Source organism: Penicillium arizonense, assembly GCF_001773325.1.
Source record: "Penicillium arizonense strain CBS 141311 chromosome Unknown PENARI_contig014, whole genome shotgun sequence".
NCBI classification, from domain to species: Eukaryota; Fungi; Ascomycota; class Eurotiomycetes; order Eurotiales; family Aspergillaceae; genus Penicillium; species Penicillium arizonense.
In genome coordinates, this window is record NW_019173291.1 from 688678 (window position 1) to 704973 (window position 16296).

The following is a 16296-nucleotide window of genomic DNA, read 5'->3' on the forward strand; positions in this document are numbered from 1 at the left end:
GATCTCTGATTTTGGGAATGGCTTTCCTTGAAATGTAAATTTTACAGTATCCATGTGGCGTGTATACGTATTTCATGAGCATCCTCAGGGGGATAAAAAAAGAAAATAAATATTGGCTTTGTGTATCGTCAATAATCGATGGGCGTGCAGGACAAATCATAATTGAATTGAGCATCTAGTCTATGTAGTTGATCTAATTGGCCTCGTGTTTTTCGTGTAACTTAGGAAACTTAACAGTGGTCTATACTGTACATATCTGTAGACAGACGACACGATCTACGGCCCAGCTACAGTAGCGTCTTTGCGCTGCTATGCAAAAGAGGAAGAAAATTAATTCTTGATAGATATTATTGCGCTACATGCAATAAATCCCTGTCTTGCGTCTCTGGCTTCGACAATTGCATTTCCATTGGGTCAGGTATCTGAATCTTGTGCCTGATTTCTATACATTTTTAACAGATGAGTTCACCGCGGCTTGACTCGTCTTGCAAATGCAATCTAGGCCAGGTATCATGTGTGTGGCTGGTCATGAAATAAGGCAAATATAACTACCGAGCATGAGACGCAAGGGGGATTAATATCACATGAGTTTGATTTGCTCAATTTACACTGCCGTACTGCAGATATATGATAAATAAGCACCTGCGGTACGAACTAAATGTAGCTCTTGAAAACCAGATTCTTACCGAGAGGGTCTCCCTCGGTGTCTTATCAACAGTTTGGCTGGTAGTCTATTTTATCTTCTGCGCCTCGGTCCTCTGGTATGTCATTCAGGCCTGAAGTCGAGTAATGGCTTTCACCAGATCAGCTTATCTTTTGTTATTGGAATTTTTAATCTCTTGTCTTCATTTAAGGCAACATCTATCCTTGTTTTGGCATGATTTAAACCTCAGTATGAACTGCATCTTCGCGTCTACCTAGCAGGAGTTATTATATATCGAGATCAAACAATTATTCATAATACATTCAGATACTTCTCTTCACTCGTCGTACAATTACATTCATCTACCAGGGCTAGAGTGGCTACACCCAAGTCAAGTTCGCAAGCAGATGGCCTTGTTCTTGAAACTCTTTGTTGACACATGTTCACCTTTGTTATACTCCAAATCTTCGCCAAAAGCAAATAGAAACAAAGAATCTCAACAGTATCTTTGATAGCCTCTATTGTTCTCGTTCAGGTACATTTGGTCTTTATTTTAATTGATCACCACTGACTCGGCGCTAACAGACAAGTATATAACTACCTTCAACCCCACCACTTTCTCAAGAACCCATCAGTATAAACCAGCTCATCTTTACAAATCATTTATGCAAGGTAAGCTCCTATACCCTCCATTCAACTCACCACTCCTCAAATCACAAGTAGTATACTACTCATCCCAAATGACAACCCCAACCCATCTCCCCAGTCTAATCCGCAGAGACGCAACAGACGCCGAACTAGCCTATCTCACGCTCCGCAGAGACTTTTTAGATTCCCTACATGACCAACATAGAGCTCTGCGTAACCGTAAGGAGATGACCGAAGAGCGACGTTCCGAGATTCTAGAAACGCACGCTTCGTAATCTCGCTTCACAGACGGAAGATATCAAAATTGCTGGACTTCGTATGAAAGATGAGCAGCCTTTGTGTCGTGCTGTCTGTGAGAACCGTATTGGATACTTTAATGGTGGGTTGAGTTCTGCCTTTGCGTGGGATTGTAAGAAGAATCGGGGTGAGATAGTTCGACTTATTAATGCTGTTGCTTGGGAGGGAAACACTGATGTGCTTTCTGATAAGGTTGATGGGCAGTTGGTTTGGAGATAACTATTTTATTTGCTTGTCTTTTTTTTGAGATTTTGTGATGTGATGGGCGTCGGACCCTAGAAACTGTTGTTCGATATTGATATTTCTATCTAGGGCTGCTTGCGGCTATAATCTCACCAGATCTATGTTATATTGCAAGTGTTACGGTTTGTTACTCCAGAACAGACTAGCCTCTGGTCATAACAGGTGTTTTGAAAACGAGGATTGCTCATAGGGGTGCCTGATAGTATGTAGCAAAGATCCAGATGTTAGTACGCAAGATTTGCAATTTGATATTATATTCAATATTCGGTATTGCAACATAGTACATATTAACGTTGAAGAGATGTAGATATAGTTAAAAAAAATGGATGAATAAAGTGAAGTGGGGGGAAAAAAAAAAGAATCGTCAGCTAGAGGATTCGAACCTCTGCCCGCGAACGGAATTGATTTCTAGCTGTGGTAATTGTTAGTAAGAATTCTTGAGATGTGTTGCGGGAGATAAACGTACTCAATCGCCTTAACCACTCGGCCAAACTGACTTCATGAAGATTTAATTGTCTAATTTGACAATATGAGGTGCCTTAAGTCTCACGGGTTATACTACTCAAAAATTAGGATGGTGGTTGATATCCGTCGTAAATTTTGGAGCAGAGTCGCCAAATATTGAGTCCCACTTTCATTTGCTACGCTAGAGATCTATAAAAATTCAACTGTTGTATTCAATAATTGGTTGTTGGGGTGACATACTGCGCTAGATATGGTATATATTGTCATGCAGGGCACCTGGGATATATTATTACCGACATTCATACACACTATGCTATAATTGCGCTATTGGCACCAAATATTATATATTTGTACCGGCAGCTGTAATTACGAGACATAGGAATTGGATATGTAAATAAATGGTAAATGAATGAAATGATTTTAAGTCTACTCCTATGGATATAGGATGGGGTGATGTAAGCTATTGTCACTGAAGGCGTTGCTACACAGCCCCTCGCTCAGTCTGTTGCATCCCAGCTACCATCCCAGAGTAACTATTCGTCGTTACCGCTATTGTCAAATTGTGACAGTTTGTTCACGTTTTGATACCGTTATCGGCTGATTGTCTCTATTCTCGGAACGAGGATGCCCTTTTCCCATCATAGCCATTCAGGCCAATTCTGCCCAGGCCATGCCAAGAATTCGTTGGAAGAAGTCATCCAGGCGGCGATTGCAAAGAAAATGAGAGTATTCTGCCTTTCTGAGCATATGGTCCGCTGTCGACAAGACTTCTATCCAGAGGAGATCGTTGCCGGGGGCACAGAAGCTGCCTTGATCGAGAATGAAGCCCGCTATTTCGCCGAGGCGCTGCGGCTGCGCGACCAGTACGCTCAGCAAATTGAGATCCTGATTGGGCTGGAAATCGACTGGATCCGACCAGAATCTTTCATGCTTATTGAACGGTCACTCAGCCGATTCCCGTTCGAGTTCTTCGTCGGGTCTGTACACCACATGCATGAAATCCCCATCGACTATGACCGCGAGATGTATGTACAAGCCCGGGAGGTGGCCGGTGGAACGGATGAACGCCTTTTTGCTGATTACTTTGACGCTCAACTTGACATGCTGCGCAAGCTGAAACCGCCGGTCGTCGGCCATTTCGATTTGATCCGATTGAAGAGCGACGACCCGGACCAAAGCTTTACACAGTGGTCGGGCGTGTGGGAAAAGATTCTACGGAATCTAGACTTCATAGTCAACTATGGAGGTCTAGTAGAGCTGAACTCCGCGGCTCTGCGAAAGGGCATGGCTGAACCATACCCCAAAGCCGAAATTTGCAAGGCGTTTCTCGTCCGAGGGGGCCACTTCTGTCTATCTGACGACAGTCACGGCGTCGATCAGGTCGGACTTAACTTTCATCGCATCCTGCCGTTCATCGATGCCGTAGGAATATCGTCCCTTCATTTCTTACGGTTGGCTTCAAACGACGAAGGGGGATCTCCACGTCCAATTGACACTCGATTTCTTCGGACACGAGTCTGCTCTGTCCCAGTAGATGAGATTAGGACGATGTCTTGCTTCAGCGAGTAGTATGTTTAAAGTTGTGCCATTTCAACACGGCAAGGAGTGGCCAAAGCCAGTGAGACTCAAGAGGCCTATTCAGACTGTCCAGCACACGTGTTACCCATTTGTTGTGAGAAACCGGCCGCAGGTAGTACCCTAGGTGATGAAAAGAATACCACAATAACAGCTCGGCTAGACTGTATTGATGAAGATTAAACAATCTATATGTACTTTGCAGTTACGAGGTAGGTGCCTTTGATGTCACGGTCTACCCCTTCAGTAAAATCTAAATAGAAGCTGAAATCGAAATCCACTACAATAAGATATGAGTAGAACTAATCGCCGAAAATTAAATTCTTTTGTTCAGTTTGTTACTCCATAGGTCTAGAAAATCCACTGTTATATGCAATAATTTGGTTGTTAGGGAGACATACCACGCTATATACATTCACGCAGGGCAACTAAATATATTAGTACCAACAACTAAATCTAGTAGTAGTAGTAGTAGTAGTAGTAGTAGTAGTATGTTATACATACTTGCGCTATTGGTATCAAAGATTCTATTATTGTATCTACAATAAGTAATCATCTACCTGAAGCGGAAATATACACGACCGGGAAATGCACAAAAGAACATAGAAGATGCTTAGGGATTGGAGATTCGTTGAGTGCTTCTAGATGCAAAGAAACCATTTATTTCGTGTGCCAAGATAAAGCTTTTTTTACCATGGCTCAGTTTGACGCATTAAAAGATATAAACGAAACGCCACTAAACCAAACATAGCCTCCGTCAGAATAATGAAAAAGTACACCTATTTCTATGTCAACCCAGCCCCGATAGAGGAGGGCTCAACCATGTCGATTCACCCTAGGTGGATTTTCCCGAGAAAGAGACAAGTGCATGATATGACTCGGTCAAAGGCCACAGACTCTGAGCAAAGGCTAAGGCGCCTGCCACCAGAAGCACATAATAAGCGACCGTCCACCCAATACCGAGAGTCCCATCTCCAACCTCAGCCGAGCTGCCCTCAGAGTCTTCTTTGCCACGAGTGATGGGCGGCCCCATAGGTTCTCCGGCCTCAACGCGACCCCAGAACCGAGGCAGACCACACCAGTTGCAGAAGCTGTGGATGGCAATGACGGCCAACAAGGAGCCGGTTCGCAGATAGACAAAAGTAGCGTACCAGCCAAAGATGGTAGTATACCCAAATTGGAAGAGCGAGCGCGCCAATGCCGCCAGAGCTGGTGTGTCTGGGTGCGTCAGGCGGAACTCGTAGAAGTGGTGGATATGCGCGATGCCGAAATACAATGGCGCGATGAAGACAATGCGGCCTGGCGATACATGTGCTAGAAGATGCAAGGGGACAATTGCCGAGCGGAACATGACCTCTTCGGTAATAGGGCCCTGCAAAGATATTTAGAACGATAGCTAGTGTCTCAAGAGGGAATATCACTTACCGCGACATAATTTCTCCACCCGATCCAGCCACCCAGGCTCTCAGAGAGCTTGCTGTGGCGGAACCAGAATTTCCATTCACCCTCGACGATTCCTCGCTCGAAGAGCGGGCCCGTGAAGAGAATTGCGGTTAGGAGCAGACCGCGGAAGATCTCCAACACGCCGACGGGCCACCAGCCGAGTAGTCTCAACCCCGCAGCGACCGACGTGTTCCCCTCTTCAACGGCCAGCCAGAGGACGACTACTGAGCTGAAAATGCATGAACCTGTAACGGCGCGAATGCGGGCCCGAATGACGGAGGGCGCATCGCGACTAAGGCTTGGCGATGGTCTGGTTGTTGGAGAGAGATAGAATGGGACCACGTAGAGTAATGTGAGTAGGACCTGAGTTTGTTAGCTATCCAAATTGCAGTCGTTTCATTACCTCTTTTTTTCTTTCTGTTTGGGGTGCTTCTTAGATGTCTCTACATACAGAGAAAAAAGCGACCGTCCTGCCTGACAGCGCTGGGTCATCTGGACAGTGTTAGTTGGTACTTAAAGGAGTAATAGTACTACATACCCTGTTGTTTTGTGTACAGACTCTTGATGCGAGCCAACAAGCCGACAGGAGCCATGATGAGATCTATGTTGGGGAAGTATCGAGAGCCTCGGAAAGAACAAGATGGCCCAGACGTTGCTTTGTTGTTATTACAATACGCAGGAGGCCAGGTACCGCACAGGGATTGGCTGAGAAAGGTAGAATACAGTATGGTATTGTCAGAATGAGCCATGGACCATTGAATGTTTATCTTAATATTGCCGACTACATCTATAACTACAACTACAAGTACACGACAGGTGTAAGTTACAGGAACAAAAAATAAGTAGCAGATGACTATATATATCCCATCCCAACGGCTCCAGGCTACCGAACTGCTGGACCGAGCGTCAAATGTGATCTCTCTCATCTGTCACCCCTTGAGTCCATCTTCATTTTAAACTGAGTCAATGTGAGGGGCTCGTGGACGATAATTCTCCGATTCACGAGAGACGAGGGAAGCAGCAAGCGGGAGGACAATAATTGAGGGACCATCATATTATTGCCTGTCAAGGGCGTTGGCAGCGAGGGCATGTCAGACACACAGCCGCTAGCCAAACTCATCTTAGTCGAGACAACACACAAGTCTCCACTCAAAGACTGGTTTATGAGCACCGAAAATCACAGTGCATACAGGTGCAGGTGTACCTGCTGATCCTGGCTGGTACACCCTCGGATGGTAAGTCGTAGCACATACTAGGGCTGCAAGTCCAATGTACTATAGAATCATACTGTAGTGCGTAGCCTGTGCAGGTTTTCACCAACGCGTCTCGACCTATCGAGTCAAGTCTCCAACTGTCAACGGGTGTTCCTAAGCCACCCCGGAGGAGTCGAGAACTGGAGCCAATGCAGGCTGCATCACCCCTTGGGGTCTAGATTGGGTGGTGATAGGCGCCCGGTTCATCGTTCACCGCTGGGCAACAAAATTCCTCACCCCCTTCCTTCCAGTGTCTCACGTCTGTGTTTTCGTTACTTCCTGTCGTGTGCTTTTTGTTGAAACGCTTTAATGATTGTTTTCGCCCTGTCGCTCTTTTTAATGGCTTTCGATGTCTGAAACGAACTAATCCCGACCCTGACGACTTTCGCACGTCCCACGCTCTTTTTTGATGAATTTCGGCCCATAGACCCTAGATCTCGACACCTGGGTATACATTCCTTACATCGAACCATTCATTTCCAATCTAGGAAAACAACAACAACCCCGTCATTCTTTTGATTTTGTTTATTGCCTGTTTAGCAAGTCCTTCTTTGTCTTCTGACTTCCTTCCGATCAATGCCGTAAGTTCGTGACTTCGACCATGTCTTATCCCCGGACCTCGCGCGTGCGGAGGGCATTGCAAGAGCGCAGTTCAGCTCACACGAATGAAAGATCACCAAACCGGTCGTTGCGCATGGTGTCGGACCAGGAAGATGTCGATATGTATAGCGCGACGCCTTTCCCGACCAAGCCGGAGCAGATCCTGCTGCCCATACCCGGCAAAGGACAGCAAGACTACATCTCAGACACCGGTTTTAGCTATTCAGATCACCACCTAGGACCGTCCACATCTACGTACTCCTCACCGTCCTTCAGTCAAAGCACCAACAGCCCGCGAGATCACTCCATTGGAGAGAGTTGGGATGTCTCATCGACTGTTAATACTGGCCAATCGCCGCCAGAGCTGTGGGATGAAGATCCAACTTCTAGCAAGTCGTCATTGCCAGACATTTCGTCTGGTAAAGCGCCCGACTATGGGTCCGACAGTTCGGAGCCGGAGTACTCTGACGACGAGATGATTGTGCTGCCGACAGCCACGCCAACTATCAAGGCAGTACTTTCAGAGCCGCCCACCTCGCCAAAGTCTTCTCAAGGCTCCGGGGAGTCGATTGGCTACTCCAGCCCAAACCTCGAGCAAATTGGTGCTCCGTCAAGTCCCAATTTTGTGATGCTGGACAACTCGAGTATGAACTTCCACCGTCCTGCCACTGCATCCTCAGAGTCAGACCCCAGAACCAACTCGCTGTCTTCGTACAACTCACGGGGTACCGTGGTGAGACACGCCGGCGCCGCTCCCTGGATCAACACAGCCTCATCTGAGCAATTGAGCTACCGCTCTCCATCATTTAGGTCCAGTCCACCTTGGCAATCCGTGGCGTCCTTCCGCACAACATCGCGTGCACCATCAGGCAGCCGCTCGCGTTCTGCGACCTCTTCCTCGCGCAGCCTACGCTCAGCATCTGATCTGCAAGCAGCCATTGACAGCGGCGTCCCAATTCAATACCCGCGTATCCGCGCGCCGTCGTCGTCAAGCTCCCGCGCCGGAACTTCAGTCACTCCAGAGCGCGACTTCACGCCAGGCCCAGCCTCCGGCCGTTGGAACCCTCACCTGTCAACCGTCTCTTCAATCTGGTCTGCAGAGGAAGTGACCAACCTCTCCGCGCAAGCGGAAATCCCCTCAGAACCCGAGATGGCCGAGCTATCACCACCCCCACCAGCAGCGCTGAAGAGCGAGAATACACGTTCTTCCGTATGGCTCGTGGAGTCCTCAAACGACAGCGACGAAGAGCGCCTAGACAGCCTGACAAACCTCCCAGTCCGGCCAATCTTCTCCCAAAGCCTGTCCTCCGGCTCAAAGCGAAGCAACAGTAACCGCAGTTCGAATCGCCCAGGCACGGGTACCAGCACCATCCTCAACATCCTCCCCACCTGGGCAAAGGTCTACTACCTCCGCGAACCAATGGGCCTGAACTCAACCCTGTCAATGATCGACGCCAGCCGGCCATCCTCTGTCCGCCCCGGAACATCCAACTCAAGCGCCTTCAACTTTAATCTTATGCCCACACCACTCAACATCCCCAGACCACGTTCCCCAGAAAGAGAAAGACCTCGCTCCCCAGAGCGCGCGCATGTTCCAATCCCCCAGCGCCGCATCGAAAGCGACCCCCGCGATCCGCGCGCTCACTGGGTCCCATCTCCAGAACCAGAGGATGGTGAGTTCGTCAACCAGCGCTACAGGTTGCGCCATAGCTGGTCACCACATCTATACCCAGACCGAAGGGTCCTGCAGCATTCAACTAGTGCATGGAAAGCCCCCTCTCTGGACTCGCGCAATGAACCTGTCTTTGGACGGAGGAATATCCAGGTCTACTCTTTCTGTCTGGGCTTCCTGTTCCCTCTGGCTTGGTGTATTGCTGCTGTTCTGCCACTGCCGCCAAAACCTAAGATGTCGCCTGAGATGATGGTGAATGAATCCGACTCGGATGTTGAGGCGGCGCTCGAGGCGCAGTGTATGAATTTGCAGCAGCGGAGCCATGATAATGCCCGCTGGTGGAGGAATCTCAATCGGTGGATGATATCGCTGGGTGTGGTGATTACTGTTGTTATTGTGAGTTTGCCATCTGGTTTTGGTGTGTTGGATTGTTTTTTTTCTAATTATCTTGCAGATCACTCTCGCTGTTATTGGCTCTACTACGGGCTTCTAAGCCCTATACGACAGTATCAGCCAACCATGCTCTCTCCTTGCTTCCAGTGTGGTTGTGCTCGACTCGCCATACTTCATTTAATGCTCTCACGACTTGGACTTGCTTTGCCTATGGCTTTACAAAACCCTTCATTCTGACGTTTTCTCTTTTTTTTTTTGGTGATTTCTTCACTCACTTTTGACTCGGGCTTGTAGCCTCTACCAACACTCCCGTTTGGCTGGTTTCTTTTCTTCATTCCCTGTCCTGTTTGATCTTATTTATCGTTCCTCGATTCACTGATACTACAGACATCCCCTTTCTTTTCTCTTCTGACTGTGATCCCTCGCCTCGATCTATCACTATCCCCTTCTTCTATTTTTACAGCTCTCCTTTTTTGCTTTTCAATTCACTGCACACAGTTCGACATGACCACGACACGATTCAACGCACATAATATCCCCCATCTTGGTTCTACAGTTCCGCATATTTTACATTTCTGGGATTCTATTCTATGCATGGCGCCTTACAGGCTTTGTTTGCAGCCACTATATGACGTCCATGTATTGGACATATGTTTACTCTTTGTTGTTATTCTTGATCTTACTGAATCGTCGTTTGATTTGATTTGATATTGGCTCGGTGCATATTTTTACTCTTCAGTGACCACCTGTGTTATATCATCATTTTCGAGGTTTCATACTTTGATTCAATCAATTATTTTCATATTTTATAAGCCTTACTTTAGAATTATTCATCACGTTCTTTTTTTTTTCGTAAAAGCTATTCCATCTATTACAGCTTATGAACATCTGTATTGCCGAAAGACGAGATCGACTCGATTCGAGCCATCACCATCGCTATTAAAGCTAGAGATAAAGACACAACAAAGAAATTTTGACGCTCCAACGCTCCAACGCACTTATTTGCACCAAACGACACCAAAGTCACGTCCACTTCCTCAAAAACACCTTAATTCGACTCTCCATCTATCCAATTATCCATCTACCCCATAATACCAACAATCTCTCCCTAGCTGAGACTTCGAATTCTATAGCTTCCGCCCAATCTTCTCCTCAACAGCAGCCTTCAGCTCCTCCCCGGTAGGCATGGTAACAACACTACCGCGTCTCCCCCGAGCCTCAATCTCAGCCTTGATCTCCTGGACCGCCTCATCGAAGTCGCGCTCAGGATCATTAGGCAAGCCCAGTACAGGAGGACGCACGGATTCAGTGCTGACGGTTCGTCCGACATTGGGGCGCGTGCGACGCTTCAGTGTTGAAACGAGGTAGCCCTTCAACGGGGAGAAGGAAGCAAATGCCACTAGGGAGAAGATTGTGCCGGCGATACCGTAGAAGTAGACTCGCGACCAGACAGTTACTGAGTCATCGAAGCTCAGGAGGATGAAGGGGAGGACGGCGAAGGAGAGGGTTAGTTGGGTGGCGAGCCAGCTGAGGATGTCGTAATAGCGCTTGTTTGGCGTTGGGGCAGAGCCGTCTGGGGTAAGGAAGAAGGGCCGGACGTAGCGGCGGAAGTCTATAAACGTTAGTTACGTGGAGATTCGGAGATGGGCTTTGGGAGTCGTACTCTTCGCCACGGTTTGGATGAATGATCCCAGGACAAATGTCATGTAATATCCTGGATAGAAACCGTGCCAGAGGGCACTGGTGGCAAAGGTTGCCAAGCTGGCGCGGAATCCGGGCTTCTTGCCCTTGGGGGTAACTCGCAGGTATACGTAGTTACGCAACCAGTGGTTGGTGTTCTTGTTCCAGTTGCCTAGGTAGGCGTGCGAGTTTTGCGCCGTCTCCAGACCCCAGGGATTAACGTTCTCCAGTCGGTTCCAGAAGACTTTGCCCGTGGTCTGGTCAAAGCCGTTGTATCCCATGCCGGACAGAATACAGGCACCCTCGGTCAGAGACCAGACGCCGTAGTACTTCAGACGCGCGGTGAAGCCAACCATGTGTACGGTAAACACACGACGCAGGAAAGAGTACTGCAGGAATGCATCTGAAAGCACAAAGTCGGTGGTAAAGTAGGCGCCTAGCTGGATGAAGGCAAGAATCCATGCCAATCCAATCGCCAGTTTCTTGACAGCAGGGGTTCCACTGCGAGGGATCTTGCGCTTCTTCCGGGTAGGTGGCACCTTGGACGGATCAGTTCCTGGCGGGACTTCAAAGAGTGTGGTATCGAGCCAGCGGCGGTAGGCCACATATTCGAAAGAGGGGCCGGCGAAAAGCGAGGGGAAGAACATCACATAGCCCAGGTAATCCAAGATGCCAGGGAACTTGGTGATGGCAGAGTACTTCTGCGGATCCGACAGCTGAGCCTGGGGAAGACGGCCGTCGTGAATATTCCAGCAGAACGAGGTGAGCTTCATGACAAGAACCATCTGCGCTCCGGTAATATCAACTGAGTGTGCTTCATCAACCATCTGACGGTAGATGTGGTTAAGCGACATATGGCCCATGAGGAAGGAGAACCCAACCCACGGCATCAGAGACCCGTCCACATAGTATGCGATCACGTAGGTGCCCGCAGCACTGTACATCAAGGTGCGTAGACCATCCCAGAGGTCGAACAGGCCAACCAGATAGAACAGGGACACGCTGATAATGAACGCATTCTTTCTCCAGGGGTGGGCATCGGGAATGCGCTTGAGCAGGGCGGCGAGTGGGTAGGAGAGGAGGAACGAGCCGATCAGCTTAACTGGAGCTGTGGTCAGAAACTGCTAACAAGGTCGGAGATTATGAAGACGGAGGTTCGTACGCTCATCAATTGATGCGCCAGTGAGCCGAGCTGGCAGCTCGAATACTGCGGGGAGACGTTAGTCGAGTCGGGGAGCTTCTCAAGAAGGGAACGAACTCTGGTCTATGTAGGGCAACATGTTGACCCAACAGAGAAGATGAAAAATAAGAAAGGCGAAAGAATCAGAGCATGGAGAGAAAAAAAGTAGAAAACAGGAAAGAAAAGTAGCTTCGTCATGTGGAAAGCGGAAGTCCCCAACAACTTCCCGAATCCCGCCATCTCCACACTCAACTCCCCTCGATCTTCATCAGCTTCGGTTTGACCTGGGGATTTGTGGTTTTTAGAGCTTCTTCTTCTTAAAATCCCGCCCATCATGGATGTCGTTGCGGCCGCCTCTGGGTACATCTCCAAGATGGTCACCGTGGGCGAATCGGCCTCAGGAGCTTCGTCATCCAAGATGAAGATCTTGCTTCTTGATAGTGAGACAGTGGGAGATTTACTCAGCTGACTCTTGTTATCCATCGCTAACCGATCACAGGTTCCCATCGTTTCAACTGCCATCACCCAATCCGCCCTGCTTAATCACGAGGTCTACCTCATCGATCGCCTGGACAATGCCGCGCGCGAGAAGATGCGCCACTTGCGCTGTCTATGCTTCGTGCGCCCATCACCCACCTCGATTCAATTTTTGATTGACGAACTCCGTGATCCCAAATACGGCGAATACTACATTTACTTAAGCAACATCATCCGCAAATCCTCCCTGGAGCGGCTCGCAGAAGCGGACAGTCATGAAGTTGTCCAGTCGGTGCAGGAACAGTTCGCCGACTTTCTAGTCATCAACCCGGATCTGTGTTCTTTAGGTCTGGGCTTCCCCTTGCAACGGATATGGAGCCAGTCGCCCGATTTGTGGAACCCTGATTCACTACAAAGAGCTACTGAGGGTGTATTGGCCCTGCTGCTTTCGCTGAAAAAGAACCCCCTCATCCGTTACGAGAAGAACAGTCTGTTGGCTAGAAAGCTGGCAACAGAGGTCCGATATCACATTACGCAGGAGGAGCAGCTGTTTAATTTCCGCCGGACGGACACACCGCCTATCCTACTCGTTCTTGACCGCCGCGATGATCCCATCACCCCATTGCTGACTCAGTGGACGTATCAGGCTATGGTGCATGAATTGCTTGGCATCAATAATGGCCGGGTGGATCTGCAGGATGTGCCAGACATCCGACCAGAGCTCAAGGAGATTGTCTTGGCTCAGGATCAGGACCCATTTTTTAAGAAGAATATGTACCAGAACTTTGGTGATCTGGGGCAGAATATCAAAGAATATGTGGAGCAATACCAGACCAAAACGCAGAGCACTGCGAATATCGAGTCTATCGCTGATATGAAACGGTTCGTGGAGGATTATCCCGAGTTCCGCAAGCTCGCGGGTAATGTGAGCAAGCATGTTACCCTGGTGGGTGAGCTCAGTCGGCGCGTTGGCGAGGAGAACCTCCTCGACGTGAGTGAGCTGGAACAGAGCTTGGCATGCAATGATAACCACTCCAATGATCTCAAGGTAAGTTCAAAGACTGTTGTGTTTCGCTATAATACTCACTATTTTCTAGTCATTGCAACGGATTATTCCATTACCAAATGTGCCAGCGGACAGTAAGCTGCGCCTGGTGGCTCTCTACGCGCTTCGCTATGAGAAACAACCCAACAATGCCCTCCCAATTCTACTTGATCTCCTTGTCACAGCGGGCGATGTCCCCTCCAACCGTGCGGCTATTATTCCCAAGCTTCTCGCCTATCACCACTCCCTCCAAGCGCCACCAGTTGCAGGCGGCTTCTCAGACCTCTTCGAATCAACATCCTTCTTCTCCGGTGCGAGAGACCGCTTCAAAGGTCTCAAGGGAGTAGAGAACGTCTACACCCAGCACTCACCTCGATTAGAGGTGACCCTACAAAACCTCATCAAAGGGCGACTGAAGGAATTGCAGTATCCCTTCTTGGAAGGAAGTGGCCACACAAAAGACAAGCCACAGGATATAATCATTTTCATGGTCGGTGGTGCCACGTACGAGGAGGCCAAAATGGTCGCCCAGGTCAATGCCAGCTCCCCTGGAGTGCGTGTTGTCCTAGGTGGCACTTCTATTCATAATAGTACAACATTCCTGGAGGAGGTTGACGATGCTGTGAGTAGTTGGCCGGAACCTGGACCCTCGACAGCTGCAGGACGGCTGCGACGGGAGGTTGGACGATAATTGAGTTTAGCAGGGGTGTGTATGGTAATGGAATGTGAATGTATCAATTCAATGCAAGTATAGAGATCTCTACCCATGACGTTGCCGCTTTGGCGAAGCTCAGTAAATCGAGGCACACTTGGATGTTGATGGCAGACTGAGTAGGAAACTGGTCTAACTGGTCACAATCAATGGCTTGCTACAGCAAATGCAATGGGAGCCATCCCACTTCTCACCTTCTCCCTCTATTAGTATCAAAGAGTCGTCCCTTCAAAATGTCCACTGATTTCTCTTCTGTAGAATACCAATCACACCAAAGCCTCAATAGCAACTATATATTGGACCCTGAAATTCCACGATAGCTGCGCATGGTGGATGGAAATTGCCGTGGATTGGTCTCTACCGGAAGAAATACAGAACCTGGGCTATTCGAAAGAGCGATTGATCTTAGCAAACTGCCTCTTCTAGATAATACAGTGACGAAAATAGCTCTAAGTTTTACTGAACAGAGCAAGAACTCGCTCATGATGGTAGTGGCAGCTACTGTAAGAAACTGTAATTCTTATACCTCAACACTATAAATGATGTGCAGTATAGTCAAAAGTGGGTCCTCGGAGAATGCGGAGAGACATTTCTCGACCTTCACCTCTCCCACTCCTCTCTCCACAACCAACACACAATGGAAACATCCCCAAGAGGCGCCACCTCACCAGCACCGCGCGAACCGACACTAAACCTACCCTCAACAACTGACCCCCCAGGCCCGCAAAATCCCCCCAAGCCCCTCGTATGGCTGGTAAGCGCACCCCACCAAGCTCCCTTCCAAAGTCAACCACTAACACCAACCCAGATCTTCGGCGCAACAGGCCACATGGGCCGCTCCCTGGTTAAGACCGCACTCGCCCACAACGACCTAGTAGCAGCGGTAGGCCGCACCTACGAAAACAGCCCGGAAGCAATGAAAGAACTAGAATCCGAACACGAGAACTGCATGGGTCTCCTCTGCGATGTGCGGGCCCGCGAGACCGTCAAGTGGGTAATTGACCAGACAATCGCGCGGTTCGGGCATATTGATGTGATCGCCAATTGCTCCGGGTACGGCGTCATCGGAGCCTGTGAGGACCAGGATGAATTCGATATCCGGAATCAGTTCGAGACGAATTTCACAGGGACGCTGAATATGATTCAGTTGTCTTTGCCGCATTTCCGACAGCGGAGGGCGGGGCGGTATCTTATTTTCAGTTCGACCAGTGGTGCGCTGGGGGTTCCTGGGTTGGGACCGTATTGTGCGTCGAAGTATGCTGTCGAGGGGTTGATGGAGAGTATGCTTTATGAGGTTGACAGCTTCAATATCAAGGGGACGCTCGTTGAGCCGGGGCATATGCGTCGTGATGACATTGGGGATTTGGTTTCGCCTTCTGCTATGGCTGCCAATCCGTCGGAGCATAATCTATCTTCGCCGTTGCCTTTGTATGGGCATTTCCTTGTCAAGCCGCCAAGTGAGCCGTATAATACGTCTACATCGCCGGCGGCGCATGCTCGGCGGATGTTGATGTGGCTTGGGGATAAGCAGCCTGCGAGTGCGGTCAAGGCGGCGCATTTGGTTTGGCAGCTTGGGCACTGTTCTTATCCTCCGTTGCGGTTGATTCTGGGGACTTATGCTGTTGAGAGTATTCGGGACCGGCTGAAGTGTATTATTGAGGAGATTGAGGATTGGAAGCATCTTAGTTTTCCGTTGGGGGAGGCGCAGCCCACGAGGGATCGATCTTCTGTGGGCGAAGGTGCTGACGCAGATTGAGGGTTTGAGGGTTGTGCGTGATGGTTTGAATGTTTTATATGATACCCCGAATTGCTGAATATCCGAATGGCATCCGATATGTTTCCTACGCTTATATGAATTCCACAGAACGATTGGAAGTGGGTAAGAGAACTGCGCTGATTATTCTATCAATTAGTGTGCTATTTCTTGTAAGAGAGAACGAAGCATACAATCTAAGTTCCAAAGCAAGGAA

At 48.9% G+C, this 16296-nt stretch overlaps 6 protein-coding genes across 6 annotated transcripts; 4 read left to right on the forward strand and 2 right to left on the reverse strand.

Annotated features, from left to right (window-relative positions):
* Positions 1-2920: 2920 nt before the first annotated feature.
* PENARI_c014G01754 (histidinol-phosphatase) lies at positions 2921-3830 on the forward strand (the record flags this gene model as incomplete). Its single annotated transcript, XM_022633427.1, has 2 exons — positions 2921-3718; positions 3768-3830. The coding sequence occupies 2 exons, from the start codon at positions 2921-2923 to the stop codon at positions 3828-3830; spliced, it is 861 nt and encodes a 286-aa protein (XP_022486566.1).
* An 871-nt stretch (positions 3831-4701) lies between these two features.
* Positions 4702-5907, reverse strand: PENARI_c014G11996 (CAAX prenyl protease RCE1; the record flags this gene model as incomplete). Its single annotated transcript, XM_022633641.1, has 5 exons — positions 4702-4706; positions 4769-5243; positions 5297-5677; positions 5766-5806; positions 5853-5907. 5 exons carry the CDS (start codon positions 5905-5907, stop codon positions 4702-4704), a joined length of 957 nt encoding a protein of 318 aa, XP_022486560.1.
* A 1261-nt stretch (positions 5908-7168) lies between these two features.
* PENARI_c014G08682 (putative serine-rich protein) lies at positions 7169-9332 on the forward strand (the record flags this gene model as incomplete). Its single annotated transcript, XM_022633577.1, has 2 exons — positions 7169-9235; positions 9294-9332. The coding sequence occupies 2 exons, from the start codon at positions 7169-7171 to the stop codon at positions 9330-9332; spliced, it is 2106 nt and encodes a 701-aa protein (XP_022486537.1).
* Positions 9333-10359: 1027 nt separating this feature from the next.
* PENARI_c014G05080 (lysophospholipid acyltransferase) lies at positions 10360-12192 on the reverse strand (the record flags this gene model as incomplete). The annotated part of the gene is made up of 4 exons (XM_022633494.1): positions 10360-10844; positions 10896-12014; positions 12075-12119; positions 12171-12192. The coding sequence occupies 4 exons, from the start codon at positions 12190-12192 to the stop codon at positions 10360-10362; spliced, it is 1671 nt and encodes a 556-aa protein (XP_022486550.1).
* A 234-nt stretch (positions 12193-12426) lies between these two features.
* PENARI_c014G06868 (Sec1 family protein) lies at positions 12427-14305 on the forward strand (the record flags this gene model as incomplete). The annotated part of the gene is made up of 3 exons (XM_022633535.1): positions 12427-12540; positions 12592-13617; positions 13667-14305. The coding sequence occupies 3 exons, from the start codon at positions 12427-12429 to the stop codon at positions 14303-14305; spliced, it is 1779 nt and encodes a 592-aa protein (XP_022486604.1).
* A 658-nt stretch (positions 14306-14963) lies between these two features.
* PENARI_c014G00153 (SDR family oxidoreductase) lies at positions 14964-16082 on the forward strand (the record flags this gene model as incomplete). The annotated part of the gene is made up of 2 exons (XM_022633392.1): positions 14964-15080; positions 15135-16082. The coding sequence occupies 2 exons, from the start codon at positions 14964-14966 to the stop codon at positions 16080-16082; spliced, it is 1065 nt and encodes a 354-aa protein (XP_022486524.1).
* Positions 16083-16296: the final 214 nt, after the last annotated feature.